General features: G+C 27.0%; 1 protein-coding gene across 1 annotated transcript in view; it reads left to right on the top strand.

Moving 5' to 3' along the window:
• Mrp5 (Multidrug resistance protein 5) overlaps positions 1–23,281 on the top strand; it is a 36,605-nt gene that overhangs the window by 3,252 nt on the left and 10,072 nt on the right. Inside the window, exons 2-5 of the mRNA XM_065514654.1 lie at positions 225–395; positions 7,400–7,485; positions 20,386–20,545; positions 20,742–21,120. Of these exons, the coding sequence (XP_065370726.1) occupies positions 319–395; positions 7,400–7,485; positions 20,386–20,545; positions 20,742–21,120 (702 nt within the window). The 5' untranslated portion in view covers positions 225–318. The remainder of the gene's footprint in view (positions 1–224; positions 396–7,399; positions 7,486–20,385; positions 20,546–20,741; positions 21,121–23,281) is intronic.

Below are 23,281 nucleotides of genomic sequence, written 5' to 3'. Positions count from 1 at the left end.
AACAAAATCCTTAAATAAATATTAACAGAATTAATCGCTAAGCTCGAATAATTAGAAACACAATTAATGAATCACAAAAATGTTTTCTGACACTATAAAATAATTGTTTTTAAAAAATGTTTAATATTTTTGTCTAGTCACACAATGACATAGTACCAATTTTATCTAATTTTCCATTTCTCTCTTTTTCCTCGCTCTCTCTCTTTTAACCACGTGCTTTGCAGTTTGTTGTTGTTTGATTTTTTGCAAGAAAAGTGAAAAAAAATCATAAAGATTTTATAACGAACACCGAGTTTAACTGACAAATAAACTGCCAAAATGCAGTCTTTTAAAGCGGATGAACTGCCGGAAAATCCGCGGGAGACCTCTAATCCATTATCAACATTAATGTTTTGGTAAGTACATATTTTTGTTTAAAACTACTATTATTTTTTTTCCAATACATACAGCTATTCAAATATATAATTTATTGAGAATTCTCTTTTATTAATCAATATACTCGTACAAACTTTTTAAGTTATTCAAACAAAAATATCATAATAATTCTTTAAAACTGGTTTATTTATGTTAAAAAAAAGAAAATCCAAATAAAAAATCTATTAGGTTCGTTGTTTAAAACTAACAGTATTTCTAGTAACCTACTTTTGTCTAACTAGTTCATAAAAAATATTTAGTAGTTAAAACACAAGTGACACTTATTTTAAGGAATAAAATTTTTATTATTTTGTTCATACAACAGAGGTTTTAGAAATATCAATATAAGAATGAAATTATTTAAAAACTTTGATAATAACAATGACAGTAATTGTACGTACCACTTAATTTTGAGAAAAATCTCACTTTGAAAGCGGTTTTCAGATTTCAACAAAATATGTATACATATCGAGGGCCTATATTCAAAACCCTCTATCTTTGATTTTCACGAAAATTACTTTTTGATGGTAAAATGTTCAGTAAAACAGCCCTAATATATGGTGTGAATTTTATAACAAAGAAGTTTTTTTTTTGCTGTTTTATTTGCATTTTTGTTATTTCTCTATCTTACACAAATAATTTTTCTGAATGCAAAATCCTCTATCTTTTCAAAAAAAATGATTTTCAAATATTTTTTTTAAATAATCAAACTTCAAAAAAATTTACAAAAGCAAAATAAAAACATTTTTTCTATAATTTTTTGTTTAATATAAATTAAGTTATATTAAATAAATCACGTTAAAAACTGACAGATGACATAAATGAAATCAAAATAATTAATTTCTATTAAAGTGCAAAACTCTCTATTTGATCATTTCATACACACACATTGAATATTTTTCAAAAACAAAACCCTCTATCTATCATAAAGTCCACAATAATGCAAAATTTTAAAAACCAATAATATGGATTTTCAGTAGTTGCTTTAAAAAATATTGTAGAATACCAAATTTTAATAACTCAAGTAATTCATGAAAAAAAGAGTTTTTTGGCTCTCCTGAAAAGTTGTGTTTTTCAAGATAGAGGGTTTTGAATATAGGCCCTCGATATATTTCTTGGAAATTTTCTATTCCTTGTTTACATATTTAAAATTAGATAAAATGCAGCAAGATCTAGAATTATTTATTTATAAAAATAACGTCCTAAGAAAAATTTTTAACCAACTGGTACTTAGGTACTAGGGTATTCATTCGAATAATGTTCGATAATTATTCGAACAATTTAAACATTACCATTTTCGATTAAGGAATAATTCGAACAATTTGAAATTTGGTGTTGAAAGTGATGGCGAATGTGATTTTAAAACGGTCGCCGAAAGTGATATTGAGGATGACATTTATAATGATTACGTTGAAATAGACGAAGGTCATGATCTTAAAATACATATACAATATAAGAATTGTTATTTACGCGGTTGAGTGTTCGAAAATATTTAATAAATCTAATGATAAACACAAAATATTGCAAACCTACATTTTGTTGCAAAAAAAACATGGATTTCGCCGTATATATGATTCTAAACATCGTTGGACATCTTATCTAACATGGTAATAAACTTTTTTGCGTATTTATAAATGCGTCAATCATGCACTGTTTGACTTCAATTTAGTCACGTTCATTAACAATGATATCAAACGTTTGAAAGATTTGTGTAATTCCCTAAGATCACTTGATGAGCTTAATCAAGTGATGAGTTTAATCAAGTGATCAATTTGTTATACATTGTAAATTGACTGAGTTTGCTAGTCAATTGTTTTGTAGATTGTTCGGGAGGAAATCTGATCAGAATATTTCTTCAGAAAATTTAATGATGGACTTTGTTTTCGAATGTTTTTTAACATTATCAATACTTGAGTTGTTAACTTTAACGTTGTTTTTCTTTAACAATAAAATTTTAAAAAACCTTGATGTAGGTTTTTTAAAATTCATTCTTTACTTTTTAAAAAAATTAAATTATTCGAATAATTTCATTAATTTTAAATGTGTGGTCAAATTATTCGAACAAGTTAAAATCTCTTATTCGAATTATTCCTTTTATTCGTACAAGAGAAAAATCGAATAATTTGAATACCCTATTAGGTACTTTTTCCTTTTTCCACAAATTTTCCACGAAATCAATTTAAATTTCAAAGCTTTTTAAAATAATAAAAGATTAAACTCTAAATTAAATTTTAACTTTATTCAAACTTACATATATATTTCTTTCACTAAATAAAATATTTAGATTCATAAATGCGTATGGTATATTAAATTTTGACTCTGACTGTATAAGCAATTGATACATATACTAGGAAAGGCTTGGTAATGACTTGTAATTACCAAACATTTAAATGGTTAATACAAACTGTATGTAATACTTAGAAGTAGTCGAATAACACCTTATTTATTATCTGTTATATAACTTATTATTTACTAGTTATTTGCTTGAGTAACTTGTATTTTTACAGATAAATAATACTGCGAGTTCTTAATTAAGTCGATACTTGTAACCAGTTTTATAGATATCAAAGTAATTACTTATTTATAATTGGTTGTGGTTAGCACTTACCTCCAAAGTACTTATTGGATGGGTTATTAGTAGTGTTTATAAACCGGTTAACCGAAAACCCGGTTTTTCATCGAAATCTCAGTTTTTTACGAACCGGTTAATTTAAAATGATGATTTTCGGTAAACCGGTTTATCCGGTTTTTATCACTCTGTTAACCGGTTTTTAAAATTTGGGACTAAAATTAATAAATCTCACGTTTTTGTGCATTTTCAATATTCATTATATACACATTATTGGTCTGAACTAGTTAGTACCTCTATTTTGAGGAATACTTAGAGATTTTCTCCTATTTGTTTGAATATTTTTATTTATTCTGATTTAATCTGTGTTTTAATTTACATAAATGGAATAAATGTTTTGACAGATGTCACTCGTATATCAATATAATTAATAAATAATAGTAATATGTATAATTAAAATTGCTATTTATTACACAGTTTAATTCATATTGAGGGGTTGGTTGCCAAACATTTCATTAATAAATGCAGTAAATATTTACTCGTAAATAAGTAATAAATAAAAAATTTAAAAACAGAATATAAAAAGTAGAAAAATAAATACTACAGACTCGCTATATGCATCTGTTGTTCAAAGCGATACAGTTCTCTCATTTCCTTTGTCTGAACATATTTTTCATAAAATAAAATAATTAATTACTTATAAACAAATAGTCAAGGCGTTTGTATAAAATAAAAAAAAAATGGTGCAAACACTTGACTATCGATTAACGGCTTAATGACACTTGAAGTGTAACAGTTTTTAGACTTTTAAAGAGTTTTACAACAAAAAAAAAACATAATTATATACATAGTTACAATAACAATACAAAACAAATATAGACATTTTTATCATGTGTATTTTTTATTAAACAAATAAATAAAAGTAAGGAAGTAACTTTTATAAACAAATAAAATAACACTTTCTTATTTGTTTTGATTTAAATTTAATATAATTTCATATTTATAAAACAAAATTTCCATAGAAAAGTAGTTTTATAAACATTTATTAAATTTAAAATTTTAGTATGAATAAGGTGGTAAAAGTTTTATTTTTTATTATTAACGAATTAAATTTCATCAGAAATATGAGTGATAAAGTTTATCTATGATGAAATAAATTAAAATCTCGGATTATAATTCGTATACGACAGTCTTATTTAATGAGAAACACAAATAAAAATTATTACTTCATCATGCTTATTTGCATTAACTTTAGACCTGCGATCTTGACTATACAAAACGTAAACATTTATTATTGTAATCAACTAGATATCTACTATTGGAAAGCATATCTTAATCAATCTTCCAAATTTGTTTAATAAATTACGGGAATTGTGCGTTTAAATACGTTTTATTGTTATTTTATGTTAACATTAGGGTTCCTAATTTCAGGGACTTTTTCCATTCCCCTGAGAAAATAAACAAATTGTTAATTCACGGAAATTTTTTAATACTAAACTATGAAAAAACCCGTCAAATTTTTCAAATAAACGTTAAAAATTCAGTATTATTCTCTCAATATACTGTTAAACATCATAATAATTCCTTTAAGAACTTCAAATTTCACATTCTTTATTAATTTTTAACACCGACATCTTTGATATATTTTTTACATTGAAATATATACTCCGAATATTGACCTATAACCATTTGAAAGTAAACAATTTTATTTTATTTATCTTTGGCTTTAAAATGGAGTCAAAAATGATGCTGGTCTTTGAGTAGTTTCAAAAATATGGGCAATTATATGTATATAATTTTAGACAATTTTAACAAATTTTTCAATTTTCAAATCGCGATATTTTCACATCGTAATGAGTTTCCATTGAAAAACTCAATGATATGAGGAACATATTGGATATATTATGTATGTATTAAATTTCATTAAAATCCAATATAATATGAATATCTATTTTTGTGCATTTTCTATAAAAATGTTTGGCTGGTTCACCCGATTTGGTTAATTTTATATTTTCTATTAATACATAATTTCGAATTATAGTTATTTCAGAAATTTCTAATTCTATTTCTCTTATTAATTTCTGAAATATAATTAGAAACTTCTGAAATACTAATGAAAATTGAGTAGAAAATATCAGTAGTTAATTTCACCTAGCTAGATTATGTTATCGGGAAGAAAATATATACAGTTACAAGTCCGATCCAAAACCTTTTACCAGTTCAACATATTTTGTTTTAAAATTTGGTACACATACATATCGCACTTGATCAACAAGAGGGTATTAACTCAAAATTTTAAAATTTTCAGTAGAGGTTAAAAACTGTTTATGGTTACATTTTAAGAGAATTTAAAAATCCGAATACATCATAGTAAGCTAATTCCATTTGAAAATATATTTACATTGTTATTCTCTTAAATTTGTTTCAGTTATTGCAAAAAAATCTATTTTTTGAGTTAATACTATTTTACTGAAAAAATTTTAACAATTTTTTTCTAAAAAATGTCACATTTCGAATTAAAATCATAAAGAAAAACAAATTTTATCAACAAAACAGTATCAACTCAAAATACAACAAAATTTAAATAAAACAATTTGATTATTTTTAACTTGAATAAAGGCTCAAATCAAAATAATACCTTTTTGATGAAAATATACAATGCATTTCTATTTCAACTTTTGTATTAACTCAAAATAATTCCTTTTTGTTGATATGAAATTAGTCACTACATTATCACGAAAATGGTCTCATATGTGGTTTTCGAGATGAAAGAGTAATCGGAATACGTCGAAATTTTTACAGTAGATAGATATTGATGTTGTTAGTTGATTTCTTGCAAAAAGTGAAATTTTAAAAATTTTGAGTTAATACCCTCTTGTTGATCAAGTGCGATATGTATGTTAGCTGTTAGCAATAACCAGTGTTGCCATAATTTTTTTGAAGAAAACTTTTTATTTCTAAAAAAAAAAACTTTTTTTTCAACAAAAAAACTTTTTTAACTACATACATACTAAAATTACAAAACCCAATTCGTACATATAATCAGACTGAGATAATTTATCTGAATTTATTGGTAAAGACACTTCAGCTCCTAAATAAATCAATTAAACCGTTTAGTAAATGAATTTGGGAACATAATTTTGAAATAAACGGTTCAACTTATTGATATCATAAATTTACAATTTTCCAAAAAACTTTTTTTTTAAAAAATAAAACTTTTTGCACCTCAAAAACCTTGCAAAAAAAGGGAAAACTTGACATATGGTAACGCTGGCAATAACTATCTGCTCCAATTTTCGGATTAAATGTCGGACGGACATTTGTTTCTAAATTTGTTTTTGGTTGAACCGATGTTGTCCATTTTGATACGCTTCACCTTCGTAAGAAGTGTATATATAAGTTTGTCATTCCGTTTGTAATTTCAACATTTTTCATTTCCGACCCTATAAAGTATAAATATTCTGGATCCTTATAGATAGTGGAGTCGATTTTGCCATGTCTGTCTGTCCGTCTGTCTGTTGAAATCAATTTTCTGAAGACCCCAGATATCTTCGAGATCCAAATCTTCAATAACTCTGTCAGACATGCTTTCGAGAAGTTTCATATTTAAAATCAGCAAAATCCATCCACAAATAGCTGAGATATGAGGAAAAAACCAGGACAACCTCGATTTTTGACCTACATCTGGATTATTAAGTCATTAATATAGACAATATGGATATCTAATGATAGATATTTCTTTGCAACGACGTATATAAGACCATAGTAAGTTGGACCTACAATGGGTCAAAATTCTTTAACCCGAATTTTTTTTCACAAAAAAAAAATTTTTTTTTAAATTTAAAAATTTTTTTTTTAAATTTAAAAATTTCAAATAACAATTCGAAAATTTTTTTTCCAAAAAATGAAAAAAAACAACTTTGGAAAAAAAAATAAATTTTGTTTACCTAAAAATATTTAAAACTTGTATTTTGAAGTATAATTTGGTGAAGGGTATATAAGATTCGGCACAGCCGAATATAGCTCTCTTACTTGTTAATACCAAAAATATCTTCAACAAACATAGCTAGATCGTCTTAGATTTGTGTATTCTAGCGAATGTCTACCATTGTATTTCGTTAAGACCGATAATCAAGTGTTTGGTTTACTTTTAAATTCATTCATACATACATTTACTAATAGTTTTTGTAACTGATGATTGTTTATTGTGCTAATAAATGAAATATGAGTTCCTAAAATCTATAGAAGTATTAATTTAGCAATAATTAATAAGTTTTTCTAAATATTATTTATTTTTAATGCGATTAACTCTTTGTTTCATACATTGTTATATTATTTTGTTACTACACAAAGAAAAACAATATTAATATCAAATTACTAATCATAATTTTTTGAATGATTTTTTTTTCTCTTCAGTTTTGCAATGCCAACATTTTTTAAGGGACGCAAAAAAATATTGGACGAAAGTGATCTCTATAAAGCTTTAAAGGAACATAAATCTGGTAAGTAAGAAATTTATTTTAAATCGTTTTTTAATAATAATTCTTCAACAATTCACCCTGAAAAATCTGTATGATTTTGATTTGAAAAAAAGACAGTATATCGAAAATTGTATATAATAAAATATTTATTTAGACCTGAAGCAGATCTGAATCTCTAAATTAATTAAAAAAAAATATATGTATTCTGAAAAATTAAGCATTTTGCCATTTTTTAGTTTAAGGAACCATAAATAAAAATAGAACTAGAAACCTATATTCTACGCTCAAACTAAGTTTAACCAACAAAGTATTATTTAAAATAATTTAACTCAATTAACATTTTATCTACAATATTTTGTATACATTGTTAATAAACTACTACATTTCTATAAACTAAAATCACATTATAGTCACTTTACAATATCCCATGCTGTGGTTTATATACATAATTTCGTCTGTTATTTCAATGGTATAATTTATTGAGTTTTCAATATCCAGGTTATTCAAATAATAAATTAAACACAAAAAATATTATTATGATTTATAATTCCATTACATGCTCAATGATTAATATCGTATTCATTTGAAAATTATCCAAAAGTATGGTTGGTATTTTTTACAAATTGTTTCCCAAAAATTTCTTGCCAAAAATGGTATTGATTATTTCATTTCATTAAAGTAGTCTTTTTCAATTTGTTTTTAATTCTTGGTAATTATTTACATGTGAGGTATTTGTGTGTCCTCATATGTATGTATGTCTCACCCCAAGTATTATAAAATATCGAATGCATCCATAGAATTCAATTAAATATTCTACACATATCACATTTCTTCTTTCCAATTAACAAAAAGCACTTGTCATAAAAACGATACATTTGATTGTCGTACTCGTTCCTACATTTGTCTTTATAATTTCAAATATACAGTGTGACACAGATATTAGTTTCATTAGTAATGTAATAGGTAATAATTTTTTAAACTTGTTGATGACAAAATATATTAAATTGCACAGTACATTGCTTTGGGACTCAATTCTGACAATTGCACGTGAAAGTAGCCCCAAAAATAAGAACTTCTGTATCCATTAGTTTTGTCAAGTTGGTTGCCATAAAAATTTAATGGCCATACGAATTTTTTTCCTCAATGTGGATTTTTATCACTTTTTCTATATTTTAGCACGGTTATATCTCGTATACCGGAATATCTCTTTCGTGGCTGAAGAAAAGTTGTAGATATTGAATAGTACAAGAAAAGTACGGGATATACCTACCCGAAAAAGTTGCATCCAGTGCCTTAAAAATCGCAAAAATGCCCATTTTTTTACCAATTTTTCACCTTTTTTGCTCAATAACTGGATTACAAATCCAATTATGGACCGAACACATAGCACAAGGACGAAGCCTGTTGAAATTGGCTGAAATCGGTTCATTATTTCACCTAGCCTCCATACAAATGTCCTCCTGAAATTGGACTTTATCGGTCATAAATGTTTAATTTATATATGTATCTACACAAATTTCGCTCCAAATAAGTTTTATATATACAAAATTCATGTCACCAAATTTTATTATGATCGGTCCATAATTATTCATAGCTCCCATATAAGACCCGCATCCGAAAATCACTTTAAAGTGAATAAATCTGTTAAAAATGATGGTATAGAAGCAAAATTCATGATAAATAACTTTCATATAAACACAAATCACACGACCTAATTTCATGGTGTTCGGTCCATAATTGGATTTGTAAGCAAAAAAGGTGAAAATTGGTAAAAAATTTTAAAAAATGGGCATTTTTGCTATTTTTAAGGCACTGGATGCAACTTTTTCGTGTAGGTATGTTCCTTAATTTTCTTCTACTATTCAATATCTGCAACTTTTCTTCAGCCACAAAAGAGATATTCCGTACGGTATACGAGATATAACGGTGCTAAAATATAGAAAAAGTGATAAAAATCCACCTTGAGGAAAAAAAAATCGTATGGCCATTAAATTATTACGGCAGCCAAATTGACAAAATTAATGATGCATAAGTTCTTATTTTTGGGGCTACTTTCACGTGCAATTGTTAGAATTGAGTCCCAAAATCATGTGTTGTACTGTGTTAGTTTTCGTTTTCTCTATTTATATTTCAAACGATTTTTATCAGTATTTCTCAGTGATCGCAATATTCGAGTAATTTTAAAGTATCGAGTTATTTTTGAAAAAAGTTAATAAAAACAAGAGAGCTATATTCGGCTGTGCCGAATCTTATATACCCTTCACCAAACTATACTTCAAAATACAAATTTTAAATATTTTTAGGTAAACAAAATTTATTATTTTAATTTTTTGGAAAAAAAAATTTTCGAATTGTTATTTTAAAAATTTAAAAAAAAATATTTTGTTTGTTAAATTTTTATTTGGTGAAAAAAAAATTCGGTTTAAAAAATATTATTTCCGATTTTTACCCATAGTAGGTCCAACTTACTATGGTCTTATATACGTCGTTGCAAAAGTCTTTGAAATATCTATCATTAGATATCCATATTGTCTATATTAATGACTTAGTAATCCAGATATAGGTCAAAAATCATATCTCAGCCATTTGTGGACCGATTTTGCTGATTTTAAATAGGAAAGCATGTCTGACAGAATTATTGAAGACTTGGATCCCGAAGATATCTGGGGTCTTCAGAAAATTGATTTCAACAGACAGACGGACATACAGACATGGCTTAATCGACTCCGCTATCTATAAGGTTCCAGAATATATTTACTTTATAGGGTCGGAAAATTATATTGTGGAAATTACAAACGGAATGACAAACTTATATATTCCCTTCTCACGAAGGTGAAGGGTATAAAAATAGCTAATCTAGCAACCATTAACATTTGTTTTAACTTATAATAAAATTTTTTACAGTATTTTGAGTGATGATCTTGGAGGCGTTCATAATAAAATAAAGTCGGAATTATTTTAGTATGAACTAATTAATACCTTTCGATGCGGTCATGCTTAGGGATATTTTGTGAATTTGGGTATTTTTTCAAGCAAATATTCACTATTGTGATCATCGAGTAATTAAGATCTCGATATATATTGCATTGCGCAGATATTCAAATAGTTTCACCGATTAAATTTTTTTCCGCAAACATTTTTGCTTCCGTTAGAACATTTAAAAATATTTATTCAAAACATTGTTGATAGTCTTTCGAGCAAGAGTGTGTTGGTGGTTTCCAATTTTCCCTGCATTTGTCGATTATAAGTTTACGTCGCGAAGCCTTTCTTGATTCACCATTTTACAAGTGTTTTTAAGTAGATCGAAATTAATTTATTTTTTTTTTTAATTTTCAAGTCTCAATAAAAGCATCGATTAGAGCCTTTAGATGAAATATCATCAAACTATTCTAAACTTTGAGGCCCTATGCTCCTTATAGGATCGAAGGGAATATATATATATATTCTAAACTAGTTCAGTGATACTGCAATGCTCCGTTCTCTTATTTTATGTTTTTATTTTTATAATTGACCTTCAAAAATTCGGCCCCATCTATTCTTTTGTAGTTTACTGCAACATTTTCTATTCGTGTTCATTCATACAATATATTGATACGCTTTTAACAATCTCTTGCAAATATTGAAGATTTTAACTATAGCTAGACTCATTGTAGTATGTTACGACCATTGGCATAGATAGGGGAGGGCTGGGATGGTCAAAAAGCCCCCCAGACTCGCATCTGCCCACCTCAGATATTTTTTCTTTATTTTAATTGCTGCCTTATTTTTTACATTTTTTGTAAGTGTATTGATATTTTTCAATAGACGAATTCATATTCCTTAAAACATTTCTTTAAATATATACTTTGCATTGATTGATTGCTAAATTTTAACAGTATATAACATAGCTGAAGAGGAAAGTGTGACTTTATTTTTGGGACGGGGATGTAATTGCCCACCCCAGAATAATAGTCTAGATACGCTTATGGTTACGACTAGGGTTTGGGATTTCCCAAAGTATTTTTCCCGAAAATCGAGAATGAAATATTACATTTCCCGAAATTTTTCAAATATTTTGGACCTACTCTACCATTGAAGCATTGTCGCAATGAGGCTTACTTTTTTAAATTTGTGCAACATGATTCATTTTTATTATCACATAATTAAGACAGAAAGCGTTTAATATAAAATTTTGAGAAAGATGTACATAATACCAAACATTTAAAGCTAATGCAAAATCATTCTACTTTTGTATGATTTATTCTTTGTACCACCATTCATTTATTTCTAAATACAAAGTATGTGTTAATAATTGGTAAACATTTTTTTATAATTTGAATATAAGTAGTAGATATGTATTTTACTTTATGACTCTTGAAATCAATTGAAATCCTTAACTACGAATTGTTTTGACTTGTGATGTGCCAACATTTGTAAATAAATGTGTATATTAACCCATTTAAATAAATAGTAATAAAAATAATATGTATTGTAAACTGAAATTCAATAAATTATTTAGAATTTAAATTACATATACATAACACTGTAAGTATTATTTAGACTTCTAGCAGTGAAGCAATTAAATTTTATGGGGTGTAAGCAAAAAAAAAATAAATATCTTACAATAGCAAGATCTCCCTAAGCTTTTTAAATTAAATAAGAACCAACATATTGCTTTATGTAATGTTTAATTAAAAATAATAAAAATATACATTAATGTTCCATTCTCTCATAATTACAAAACTTCCAATAGTATTAAATTATCATGTAGATATTAACCCATTAATAGCCAATTATTGCCTATTGCAATGGTGCAAGAATGTTCGCACTTTATACTGAACTGTGTAATAGTTGGGTACGTGAGAAGATTGAGTTTCCCTAATTATTAATTTTCTGTAGAAATTGTCTTCATAACGGTTAATTTATGATTTGAATATCCGGTTACTAAAATCTATTAACAAGTGCTTGAATGGAATTTAAACGAAACGCGAGCTCAACTGATGACGGTTATGTTTGCGCTGTATAGAAAATACCACAAAATACTTATTATTCGTTTAAATTTTGTATCAAACCGCTCAAGAAGTAGGTAAAAATCTCCATATGTAGACAGTATTCACATTAAAATAGTACGAGTAGCAAGGGAAAATCGGACAGATTTTTTAAATTCTTTAAAATGTAAAAAACACAAATTATAATCTTAATCATATGCAGTGTTTATAATTATTAATTTTTCATTCAAAATATTGAAAATATAATATTTAATGGCCTCATTTTATAAAATGAAACGTTTTGAAATTTTAAGTTTTTCAATTAAAATTTTTCCAAACTTGCATAATTCATAATGATAACAACAGAGAACTCGTAACAAATGCATCATTAAATTCTTAATTTAGAAACTGGCATTAGGTGCGTTCGCGTACTTTCCAGTAAAAAATATCCAGTAACTTTATTTTATAGAGTAAAAAATAATCAAAAAAAAGTACGCGAACAACAATTTGTTAAAATAAGTTGTATTTTATTAAAAATCAATTTAAAACGTTTGTTTTGTGTTATTTTACTTATTTTCGGACAGATTTTTTATATTTTTTTCCATTTTTTGAAAAAATTTTACATTTATAAAATTTTGTGAAAAATAAAAATTAAAATTTAAATTAAATTTATACTAAGATAAATACATATAATAAATTTATCATTTGAATTTTTTAATAGCAAATTTAGTATGCTTTAATTTCCAATTTTATTCATTAATTTATCGCTTTCCATTCCAAAGTTATAGCATAAATTGTAAGCTAACGTCTTTTTTCCAAAAAAAAATAATGCACTTAAAGGGTGCATTATTTTTGGAAAAAAGGTATTTTTTCCAAAAAGCAATACGCTTAAAGGGTTAAAAAATTTTTTTTTAACCTTTTTTTTTTCTAAAATGCTGTGTTTTTATGTGCTTATAATAATTCACCAATAAAAAAATATCATATTTTAAAACTACGACTTCTATGAATTAATCGCCACTTTGGGTACCATCGAACCCACTGTGCTCCCCTCAAATGAAATTCAGATGTAAACTTTCAAAACGTCGATACACGTGACTTTTTTTGTCTCCTCTATCAAAATTTATTGGTCGGACCTTGTAATTTTTTTTTGTATTGTACAGTGCTATTTTATGTGTTAGATAATTATTAATAAATGAAAAATTTCTTAAATAAATTTGTAGGGATTTTTGTAGGCGAAATTGTTAAGCTCTGTAGGAGAAAAAAAGGAAATTCACTGGCAACACTGATTCAAATACAAAATACATCAATTTTGTACATGAATGAACTCTTATCGATTATTTTTTAAATAGAGAAAACCACAAAACGTTTGAATGTGTTAAAATACTAATGATATGTAGATTTTGTTTTTAATTATTGTTTTATTTTTCGAATACGAGTACGTAATTTATTTTCTAGTGCCTTTTTCCTTTTGACAGTAATAAATTACGATAAATACAATATTTTTTTTATTTTTATACAGCAATTTGATTTGTTTTGTACATTGTACACATATTTGAAAATGTATACCCTGTCTAGATATGTCGTTTAATGTTAATAAAAAATTATCTTTACGGTTTTAACCAAAAATAAACAATTTATTTATAATGTTATAAACAATCATATAATGATTTATATTTATTTATGTAGTATATATATATTGTAGAAATTCATGTGTGGCCTACTGTTTGGCAAACAGATATTTATTGTTATAAATAACGATTATTTTGATAGTTACCATCGGGAGCGGGAAGATGCATATTCAATTTGTCATTCCTGGTGTGACACATTGAAATACAAATTGCAGTATGTGATTAAAAGGTAAAGAGTAAATTTCATATCAATTTACATATGTCAATGTGACAGATGTCACTCTAGCAATCTCTGTAGAAAATATATACATACATTCTATGTAGATGGGGATGTACCCTGTGAAATGGGGTAATTAATATATACATACCTATAAGTTTTTCTTTCCGTTTGTAATTTCCACATTTTTCATTTGTGACCCCATAAGCTATAAACATATATTCTGGATCGATATAGCGATTAGATAGATGGACCATTTTTGGTGAAGGGTATACAATATTCGGCACAGTCGAATAAAGCAGTTTTACTAGCTTTTTAGTACAGACTTTATCGCGTCAAACAAAATGAAATACCATTAAGATTTGAAAATTAATATTTGTCTACATCATTAAAGCGGTTTACAAAATTTTAGAAAAGGTTTTCGAAATTTTAGAAAAGAATTAGTTCAGTAGTTATACTCAAAATATTCAATATGTATGTCTGCAATGGTACTTTTCAGAAATTCTGGAATTCACAGAATTAGTTCTATGACTAGTTATTTTAACATGTGTGATTCTCATGCGGAATTTGAAATTTACCCTACAAATAATACAAAAAGACTGTCCGATTGCAGATCCTAAGTAGTTAACGCATGAGAATTCACATACTGGTTATCAGTGTTGGTTACTAAGCCACCATTACTCCTAATATTACATTTCCGCTAAACTACCGTAACCGAAAAAATCGAAAATACCGTTACTCTAGAAACAATTTTAAGTTATTCAAATACTAATTTTTAAATTTCCATAATTGAAATCTGCATATGTTGAATAAAACCATCTTTGTCAATTTGTTTCTAATTTTTGTAAATTTTATTAACAGTTACCGAAAAAATCTAAAATTCCGTTACACAAATAATCCAAATTAGCTTCTTAAAATGTATGACAATAGGGCCTAGTCGGGCATATCCGAATATACTCTCTTACTTACTTTTTATTATTTGCATTTACATTAAGGATATAACTAATTTTGGCATACCACCACGTGATGGCCAATGTTTTGTAAGTAATTAAAAACATTTTTTTATGTCATTTGGAATCAAAAACATCACGCTCCAACACCAATTTCTAAAATAATCCAAATTTTTTTTCTCTGAGGAATTATATGAATAATTTCATATTTTTTTTTGCAAGTGTGAGGAATACTTCCCTTTTTTAAAAATTATCTTTTGAAGTATGTCCGCAGTTATTATTAAAATAAAATATGTATATTGTATTTAAAAATAATTGAAAATATTTAATGAAAAACTTTTTTGCGTTTGGTGCGTGAACTTTTTTAACAACCGCGAAAAAATAATACCGTGGTTTTTTATATTTGTTAATGCTATGCCAATTTGCATATTTGCAAAAAATGTCAATAGTTATATCCCTAATGTACATATATTTTATTAGTTTCGTATTTTTCTTCATAGATAACAAACAAATTACACTAGTTTACAAATCAAACATTTTTGGTTGCTCATGGAATGAAATTTATATTTTTGAGAAGAGCTAGGTACGCTAGCTAATTGTCCATTTTTTGTTTCCCACCTATACGTCAAAATTTTGAGATATATGGGTTTTTATTTTTCACCTGCCCTGAGTACTACTAATGCATACTGTAGTGTATCGAATTGTGGTAATTAGGTATTTACATCATCTTTGGGTACTCAACACTCTGGCGAAGCTACTAGGTACTTTCAGATTTGTATTTTTTTGACAAATTCCAAAAAAAAATTAACAGAAAAAAAATAAATACTGCTTAAAAGTACATCTTTTTTGTATATAAACGTTAATAAATCGCTATTAAATACAAAACTCTAAAGTAAAAACTATTTTAAAATGTCTTCTAGAAAGTGTAAAATAAACCCAGGCCATTTTTGTTTTATTTGCGGAAAAATTATTCAGTTAAATTGAGGTTTTCCTATAACACAAACACTGCAAAATGCTTATTTACATTATTTTGGACTCGCCGTTTCAAATCAGGATAAAAAGTGGGTCCCTTATTCGATTTGCACAAATTGTAGTGAATATATTCCAGGTAAAATGAACATTGAAAATGTCAGTTTGGTTGACCCACAAAAAATAGTTTTGCCGCCACTCCACATTAAATTAGGTTTAATGAAAAATTTCGTAAAAGCTTTAGATAAGACAAAACCAGCATTTCAATATTTATGCAACATGTTCCCAAGTTTTTTTTGAGGCTAAATTAAAAGAAGGGATATTTGTGGGTCCTCAAATAAGAAAAATTTTGGGTGATACCAAATTTGAGTGTCAATTAACCGATGTTGAAAAAGCAGCATGGAATTCTTTTAAACTTGTTGACCAAGAATTTTTGGGGAATAAGAAAAGTCAAAATTACAGAGATATTGTTGCGAATTTATTACATAATTTTGAACTGATGGGTGTAAATATGTCCCTCAAAATTCACTTTTTACATTCTCATGTGGATTTTTTCCCGGAAAACCTCGGACACATGAGTGACGAACATAGACAGCATTTCCATCAAGATTTGAAGTTTTTTGAGAGGAATTATCAAGGTTTTTGGGATCAGAATATGCTAGGAGACTACAGTTGGAGTGTCGTGAGGGTGACAAATGAAAATAATTATAAAAAGAGGACGGAAACACTTCACTTTTATTTTTTTTGTCCTAATTTAATGTACATTTTTATATGTTTCGTTTTTAATAAATACCTCAAAAGTTTGACGTCCAGGATTTTTTTAATATTTTTTCCGAAGTTAGAAGACCTAAATACACAAATCCCCATATGTTTCAATTCATGAGCAAAAACCATGTAAACTAGTGTTATTAGAAATTGTATGGTTTTAAATATGTATAGAATAGTAAATTGTTCGAATATTTTTTACTGATTATTCTTTAATTATGGAAATTTAAAAAAATTAATCAATCACTCGAATAATAAAAAATGGTAAACTTGTATTCGATAAAAAAAAAAAATTAACAAGGGACAGTCAAATGATAATACACCCAGTAATATATACTTTGTAGTGATTAATATAGCTGAAGTGAAATGAAAACAAAAAATTTAAACAGACTACACTTCAGATTACAAAGCTAGAGTCCCTTTGTAATCTGAAGTGTAGTGTAGTGACAATTGAGTCTCAAATATATTACTTTTATTGGACAAAAAACTATTTTATAAAGTAGTTTCTTTTAAAAAACTTTAAAGAAACTACGCTCTAGATTACTTAGAGCTACTAGAGTCACTATTGAGTTCACGCTTGATTACCTGGATTGTATAAAGTAACCAATTGAGAATGCATAGGAGTTACAAAGATCAGATATATAAATTGAAGTCAACCAAGTGGTTAGACACTAGTTAAACTTACTGTCTAAAAGGCATGCTACTTTGATATACAATATGCTAAATGTGTTGTAGCTAATTTTGTACAACTATTGTAAAATCATACGAAATACAACTCATACAAAAGGTTGTGAATTGAACAATTTTATTTACAACATAACAAAATGTCAATATCAATATTACCATGTATCAGATTTGAATCAGATAAACTCAACTATGTAGTACAATTGAACTTTTCGATTGCTAAACAAAATTAATTCTCACAATGAATTGCATAAATGGTCCGGAAAACTATACAAAATTCTAATCGTACAATGAATGGTCAGTTTTTCGACTATAAGTCATATCTACAAATCAAGGTTTACTTACTTTCCAATTAATTTGTTAAGTGTTTATTGATGTACAACGCGTGATAGGTTTTACCAAATGATATCATCATGTAAAAGTTTTATTAAAAATAATATTAGTCCCCGATTTCGCACCGAATTTTAAACACCATACTCCACGTAAATATACCATTTTAGACGCATTCGTCTAATATACAAAATTAATAATATTGAAAATGTTCATAGATGGTAGTGCTGAAATATTATGACAATGCAATAAAATAAGAGGTACCTTATAGAAATACATAATTATAAGATGTTGTTAGCCAATATTAGTATATGTCGTCATACGCCATTATTAAACTTTTATATACATATGTATATATGTACTAGACTCTATAGATAATGTATTTTGACAATATTTCGACCTTTGGAAATAACAGCTGATGAAAATTAAACGATTTAAGATTAAAGATATCCGAAGAAGCAACAAAATATCGAAACGTTTTAATTCATATTTCATTGAGGTTTTTCTACGCTTAACTTTAAATCAAAATATATTTTATTGATTGTTTCCTACTCATTTTTTATCAGCTTATTATTATTATTTTATTAAATGCTACAGTCATTGTGATTTGTGCAAATATAGAAATGTTATTTGTGTGCTGAAGGTAAAAAAATAACGTTAGATTAGAAATTAAAGAAAATACGGTATCATTTACAGATTGTTAGTTAATTCGTATACATATTTAAAACAGAAAAGTCAAGGAATGTATTCAAATTTGTATTTAACAAGCAAAGACAAAAACCAAAATTTTTAACAAAAAGAATTTAATACTTTAATGAAAATTAAAATTCCGCTTTTTAATCCTACATATCCACAGGTTTCCAATTGGCAACATACATATGTGGGTACTAAAGTGGTAGTTAAATGGTTATCATTTTCACTACATTTCGCCAGCACATTCAAATTATTCGATTTTTCTCTTGTTCGAATAAAACGAATAATTCGAATAAGAGATTTTAACTTTTTCGAATAATAATTTAAATTTTTAAAAAAAGTAAAGAATGAATAATCGAACTATCATTATTCGAATGAATTTAGATTTAGATATTAGTCTTAGGTTTTTGAAAATAAATTCGAGTAAAATAAAATCCTATAAATGTGGCCGTTAGTATTTTCGTTCTCACTGAAGATGTAGAAAATGCAAGAATTGAGAGTAGGCACTAGAATTTCAAAAAAACCGGCAAATTTGAAAAACCGGTTTAATAGAAAAAGTGTGTTTTTGAAAAAACCGGTTTTGATTATTGTATTTTAAAAAATCTATCTATCTTTATGCAATTATTTTATATCTTTTACGAAATATTGTCAAATGCTGTAATTTTCTATAAAATAAATCAATATTCATTCAAATATATTTTTCATAAATATATTTGAATGAGCTTTAGAAAATATATTTGTCAAAAAACGAAGCCGGTGGAGTTTACAAAGATGAAAAAACCGCTTGACCGGATTTCGGTTTCGGTTTTGGATACTCTAGTAGCCACACATGCAATCAGTGTGATCAGATTTTAAAATAATATAAAGCTAAATGATGTTTAAAATAGAGCTAAAAAAGCTAGACATGTAAATTTAAAGCCAAAAAATAAAGCTAAATTTCTATTCATTTAGTTGGACATTATTCATAGTTTAAATAGCACATTTTTTACGTAATAAGTCAAAATTAAAGTAAAAACATATAGTTATCCATTTAAATTTAGCCCGAAAAACGCTAATATGGTCACTAGAGCGTACCACCTTACAAAAAAAAAACTTCGCCGTACACCACCTAATATGAAGTATTTCAACAAGGCCTTTTTACATTTTTAGTTATACTCGGCAATGGGCGAAAACCGTAAACAAAACTTTTCACTTTTTTTTGGTGAAAAAAATAGAGTTCTAACTTGTTTTCTTTGTATTTTCGTCAGTTGTTAATTCCCGGGATTACATGTTGGTAATTCTCCCCACTTCTAGCAATACAGATGGATGCCAATTTCTGGGCATACAGACGAATAAGCTTATTTTTCTAACAAATTGATATTATTTTTCTGATACATACCACCTAAAAGTTTTCTGAAAAGTACTGCAGCCAATTTCGAAGCAATCGACTATACATTAATTTTTCAATTACATATATACTTTTTTCATTAATGTATTTTGAAAGTTTTGTTGATACTTAATTTACATATTAGTCTACATATAATTTACATTTGGGTGATTTTTTTCAGATGGCATTCCACACCAAGTATTATCTGTATTACTTTTATTTAAACGAAATTAACACCTTCTTTAAGTTTAGTTTTAGAAAAAAGTGTTAAATTATTTTTACAAATCATTGCAATTCAAAGAAACAAATCTATAAATATTCAAATAATATTTATGTGCTTTTTTATTTGCAGATTTTCTTGGACACAAACTTAGCGTAGCATGGGAGGAAGAGTGCAACAAAAAACAAATGAAACACAAGGAGCCCAGCCTTCTAAAGGCGGTATTGCGAGTGTTTGGTTTACGTTTTGCTACTTTGGGTCTAGTGCTTTTTATTTTAGAAATTGGTTTACGGTAAATATTTGTTTATTTTCTTTACAATTTGTATTTGCATTGATAAAGTCCGGATTTGAAAGCTATGAATTGCTCATACACATTATTCACAGCTAACTGGTGACATGACTTTATCAATACAACAGACTTAAATATTTAAATTATGATTGATTTATTTACTTACTTTTGTAATTATTAAATTATTTTTTAATTGCAGTGTCACTCAACCTTTATTTTTGGGCGGTTTAGTTTCATACTATGCTAAGCCCGAGAATAATACGAGTAGTGATCAGAAAACTGCGTATTTGTACGCATTGGGTGTTATCTTATGCAGTGCGTTGAATGTTTTCTTTATGCATCCTTACATGTTAGGCATACTGCATACGGGCATGAAAATTCGAGTGGCCATGTGCAGCATGATATATCGTAAGGCACTGCGTTTGAGCAAAACAGCACTGGGTAATACGACATCCGGTCAGGTGGTCAATCTAATATCGAACGATGTTGGTCGCTTGGACACCTCAATGATACACATGCACTATTTGTGGTTAGGACCGGTTGAGATAGTGATTATAACCTATTTAATGTACAGAGAGGTATGTTGGTGATTATATCGATCATTTGCTGCAACAATGTCATAATTCAAAAAATCAAAATATCGAGTTAATAGCAAATAAGTTGTTTTAAAACCTAAAAATGCGTCTCCTGAAAAATTAATTAAACATTTTTTGAGTTATGACGGTGTTGCAGCAAATGAGCGATATATACAAATATCTTCCATATTTATGTTCCCATTCAATTTAAAATATTTGTATAATTATTTCTGCATTTCATATCCTTAAATTCATAAATATCAAATACAAGTAATTACTAAAATTTATATAAAATTCAATAAGTCTTTGTTTATTATACAAAGTTTAGATACTTTAATAATATGTTATATAATATTCTCCAGGAAAACTTTTAGAACTTATTCCAAAATCACTACTTCTAGAACGACTATAATAATAAAAATTTCAGATTCTGGAACCCGTTATGTGTAGTATTATTATGATTCTTAAGTAACTCTATAGAGTTAGAGTTATAGAAACTAGTTATTTCGATCTAATTACTCTTTGGTTCTAAACTAGTTCTTAAACTTAAATTTTGTTTTGGGAAAAACTTCAAATTCAAAATACACATAATTAAAATATTTTGTGTTTAATAACGAAAATGTATTATAAATTTGGAATATCTGATGCATTTGTAATGGATTCCACCAATGAATCAGGAACATACAGTGAGCCTCAAAAGTGAGTAAACAGAAAAAATTATTTGTTTTTTATTTTCAAGATAATGAAAATCCTAAAATCTATCCATCGATTAAAATTTAAATGTTTCGGTTTGTTGGAGATTGGGTGGAATAATTGATTCCGTTCTGAAAAAAAAGATTTAAGTCGGACTATAATGATTTTCATGATGTTAAAAAAATCAAAATATTCACTGGTGTTTACTCACTTTTGAGGCTGTGTCGAAACTTTTTCGATCTATCAATTTTGAACCAAAAAACATTGATGGAAGTACTGCTTCTAGAACCTTTTGTTATTTATTGCTTCCGTAGAACTAGTTTCGAGGGTGACAAATTCAAACAAAAATCATTGATTAGAGAACTGGTTCCAAAATTATTCCAAGGAAGAGGTACTGGCTCCGTAATGCTTCCGTGGAACTTGTTCCGGATCTGATAATATTAAACAAAAAGCATTAGTCGCAACGCCAAACTATAACGAGTACTGGCTATATTCATTCGTTCTGGAACTAGTTGTGTAACTACAACAATTTTTCCTGGGTATTAAAGTTGTTGAAGTTTATTTAGTATATCCTATAACAACATTTGTGGAACTATTGATGTTCTAAGCACTTCCAGTATCAATTTGGATGTTATTTTAAACAACTTCTACATGGTAGTCTAAAAGCACTATTTTTAAATAAGGTTATACATATTTGGGGTATTCACACGGTCTGCTATTAGTCATAATGTCCTAATATATTATAATAGTTGTTGTTGTGATTTAAACAAAAAAAATATTATTTTATGACAAAACAGTAAACATAGATCAAATAGTCTTATTAGTTTAGAAAAACACAGCAAAAAATTGTTTAAACTATCATAATATATTAGGACATTATGACCAAATAGTAGACCGTGTGAATACCCCAATTATAACAAATGTATTAAGATGACTAAGTTTATTCACATTCTCTAGATTATTTTCCATCATCAGTAAAGTTTTGTTGTAAAAAAAAACTGTTTTCTTAATGTCCCAAAATGAATATTATTATTAAATCATTAAATCATTATTATAAAATCATATCAAGAGATTGTACAAAAAAATACGTTTTGTTAGCGAATCGACGATATCCTCCAAGAAATATTTAAATGCAGCTTAATAAGGATATATATAAGGCGATATATTGACTACAAATTTGAATTTTACAAAGAAATATGTATGAAGATATACAATTGTTGTTGTGCATAAATCGTTTGTCCGCTTTTGACAAACGATGGTCATAAACATTTTTTCCATATATGTATATCTCGAATATTATGCGTTCTACTAGTTTAGTGGTTATTAAACAAATTTAGGGAATCAAATTTTCTATCATTAAATCATTATTATTTTGATTTTAGAACCTTTTTGTATACCATCAACAGTTTCCATGTTATAACGCATGTATTTTACATTACAATCTGTTTTTAAACTTTAATATATTCCACTA

Source organism: Calliphora vicina, chromosome 1 (genome assembly GCF_958450345.1).
Source record: "Calliphora vicina chromosome 1, idCalVici1.1, whole genome shotgun sequence".
In the NCBI taxonomy this organism is placed as follows: Eukaryota; Metazoa; Arthropoda; class Insecta; order Diptera; family Calliphoridae; genus Calliphora; species Calliphora vicina.
This window is presented reverse-complemented; position numbering and strand designations above follow the sequence as displayed.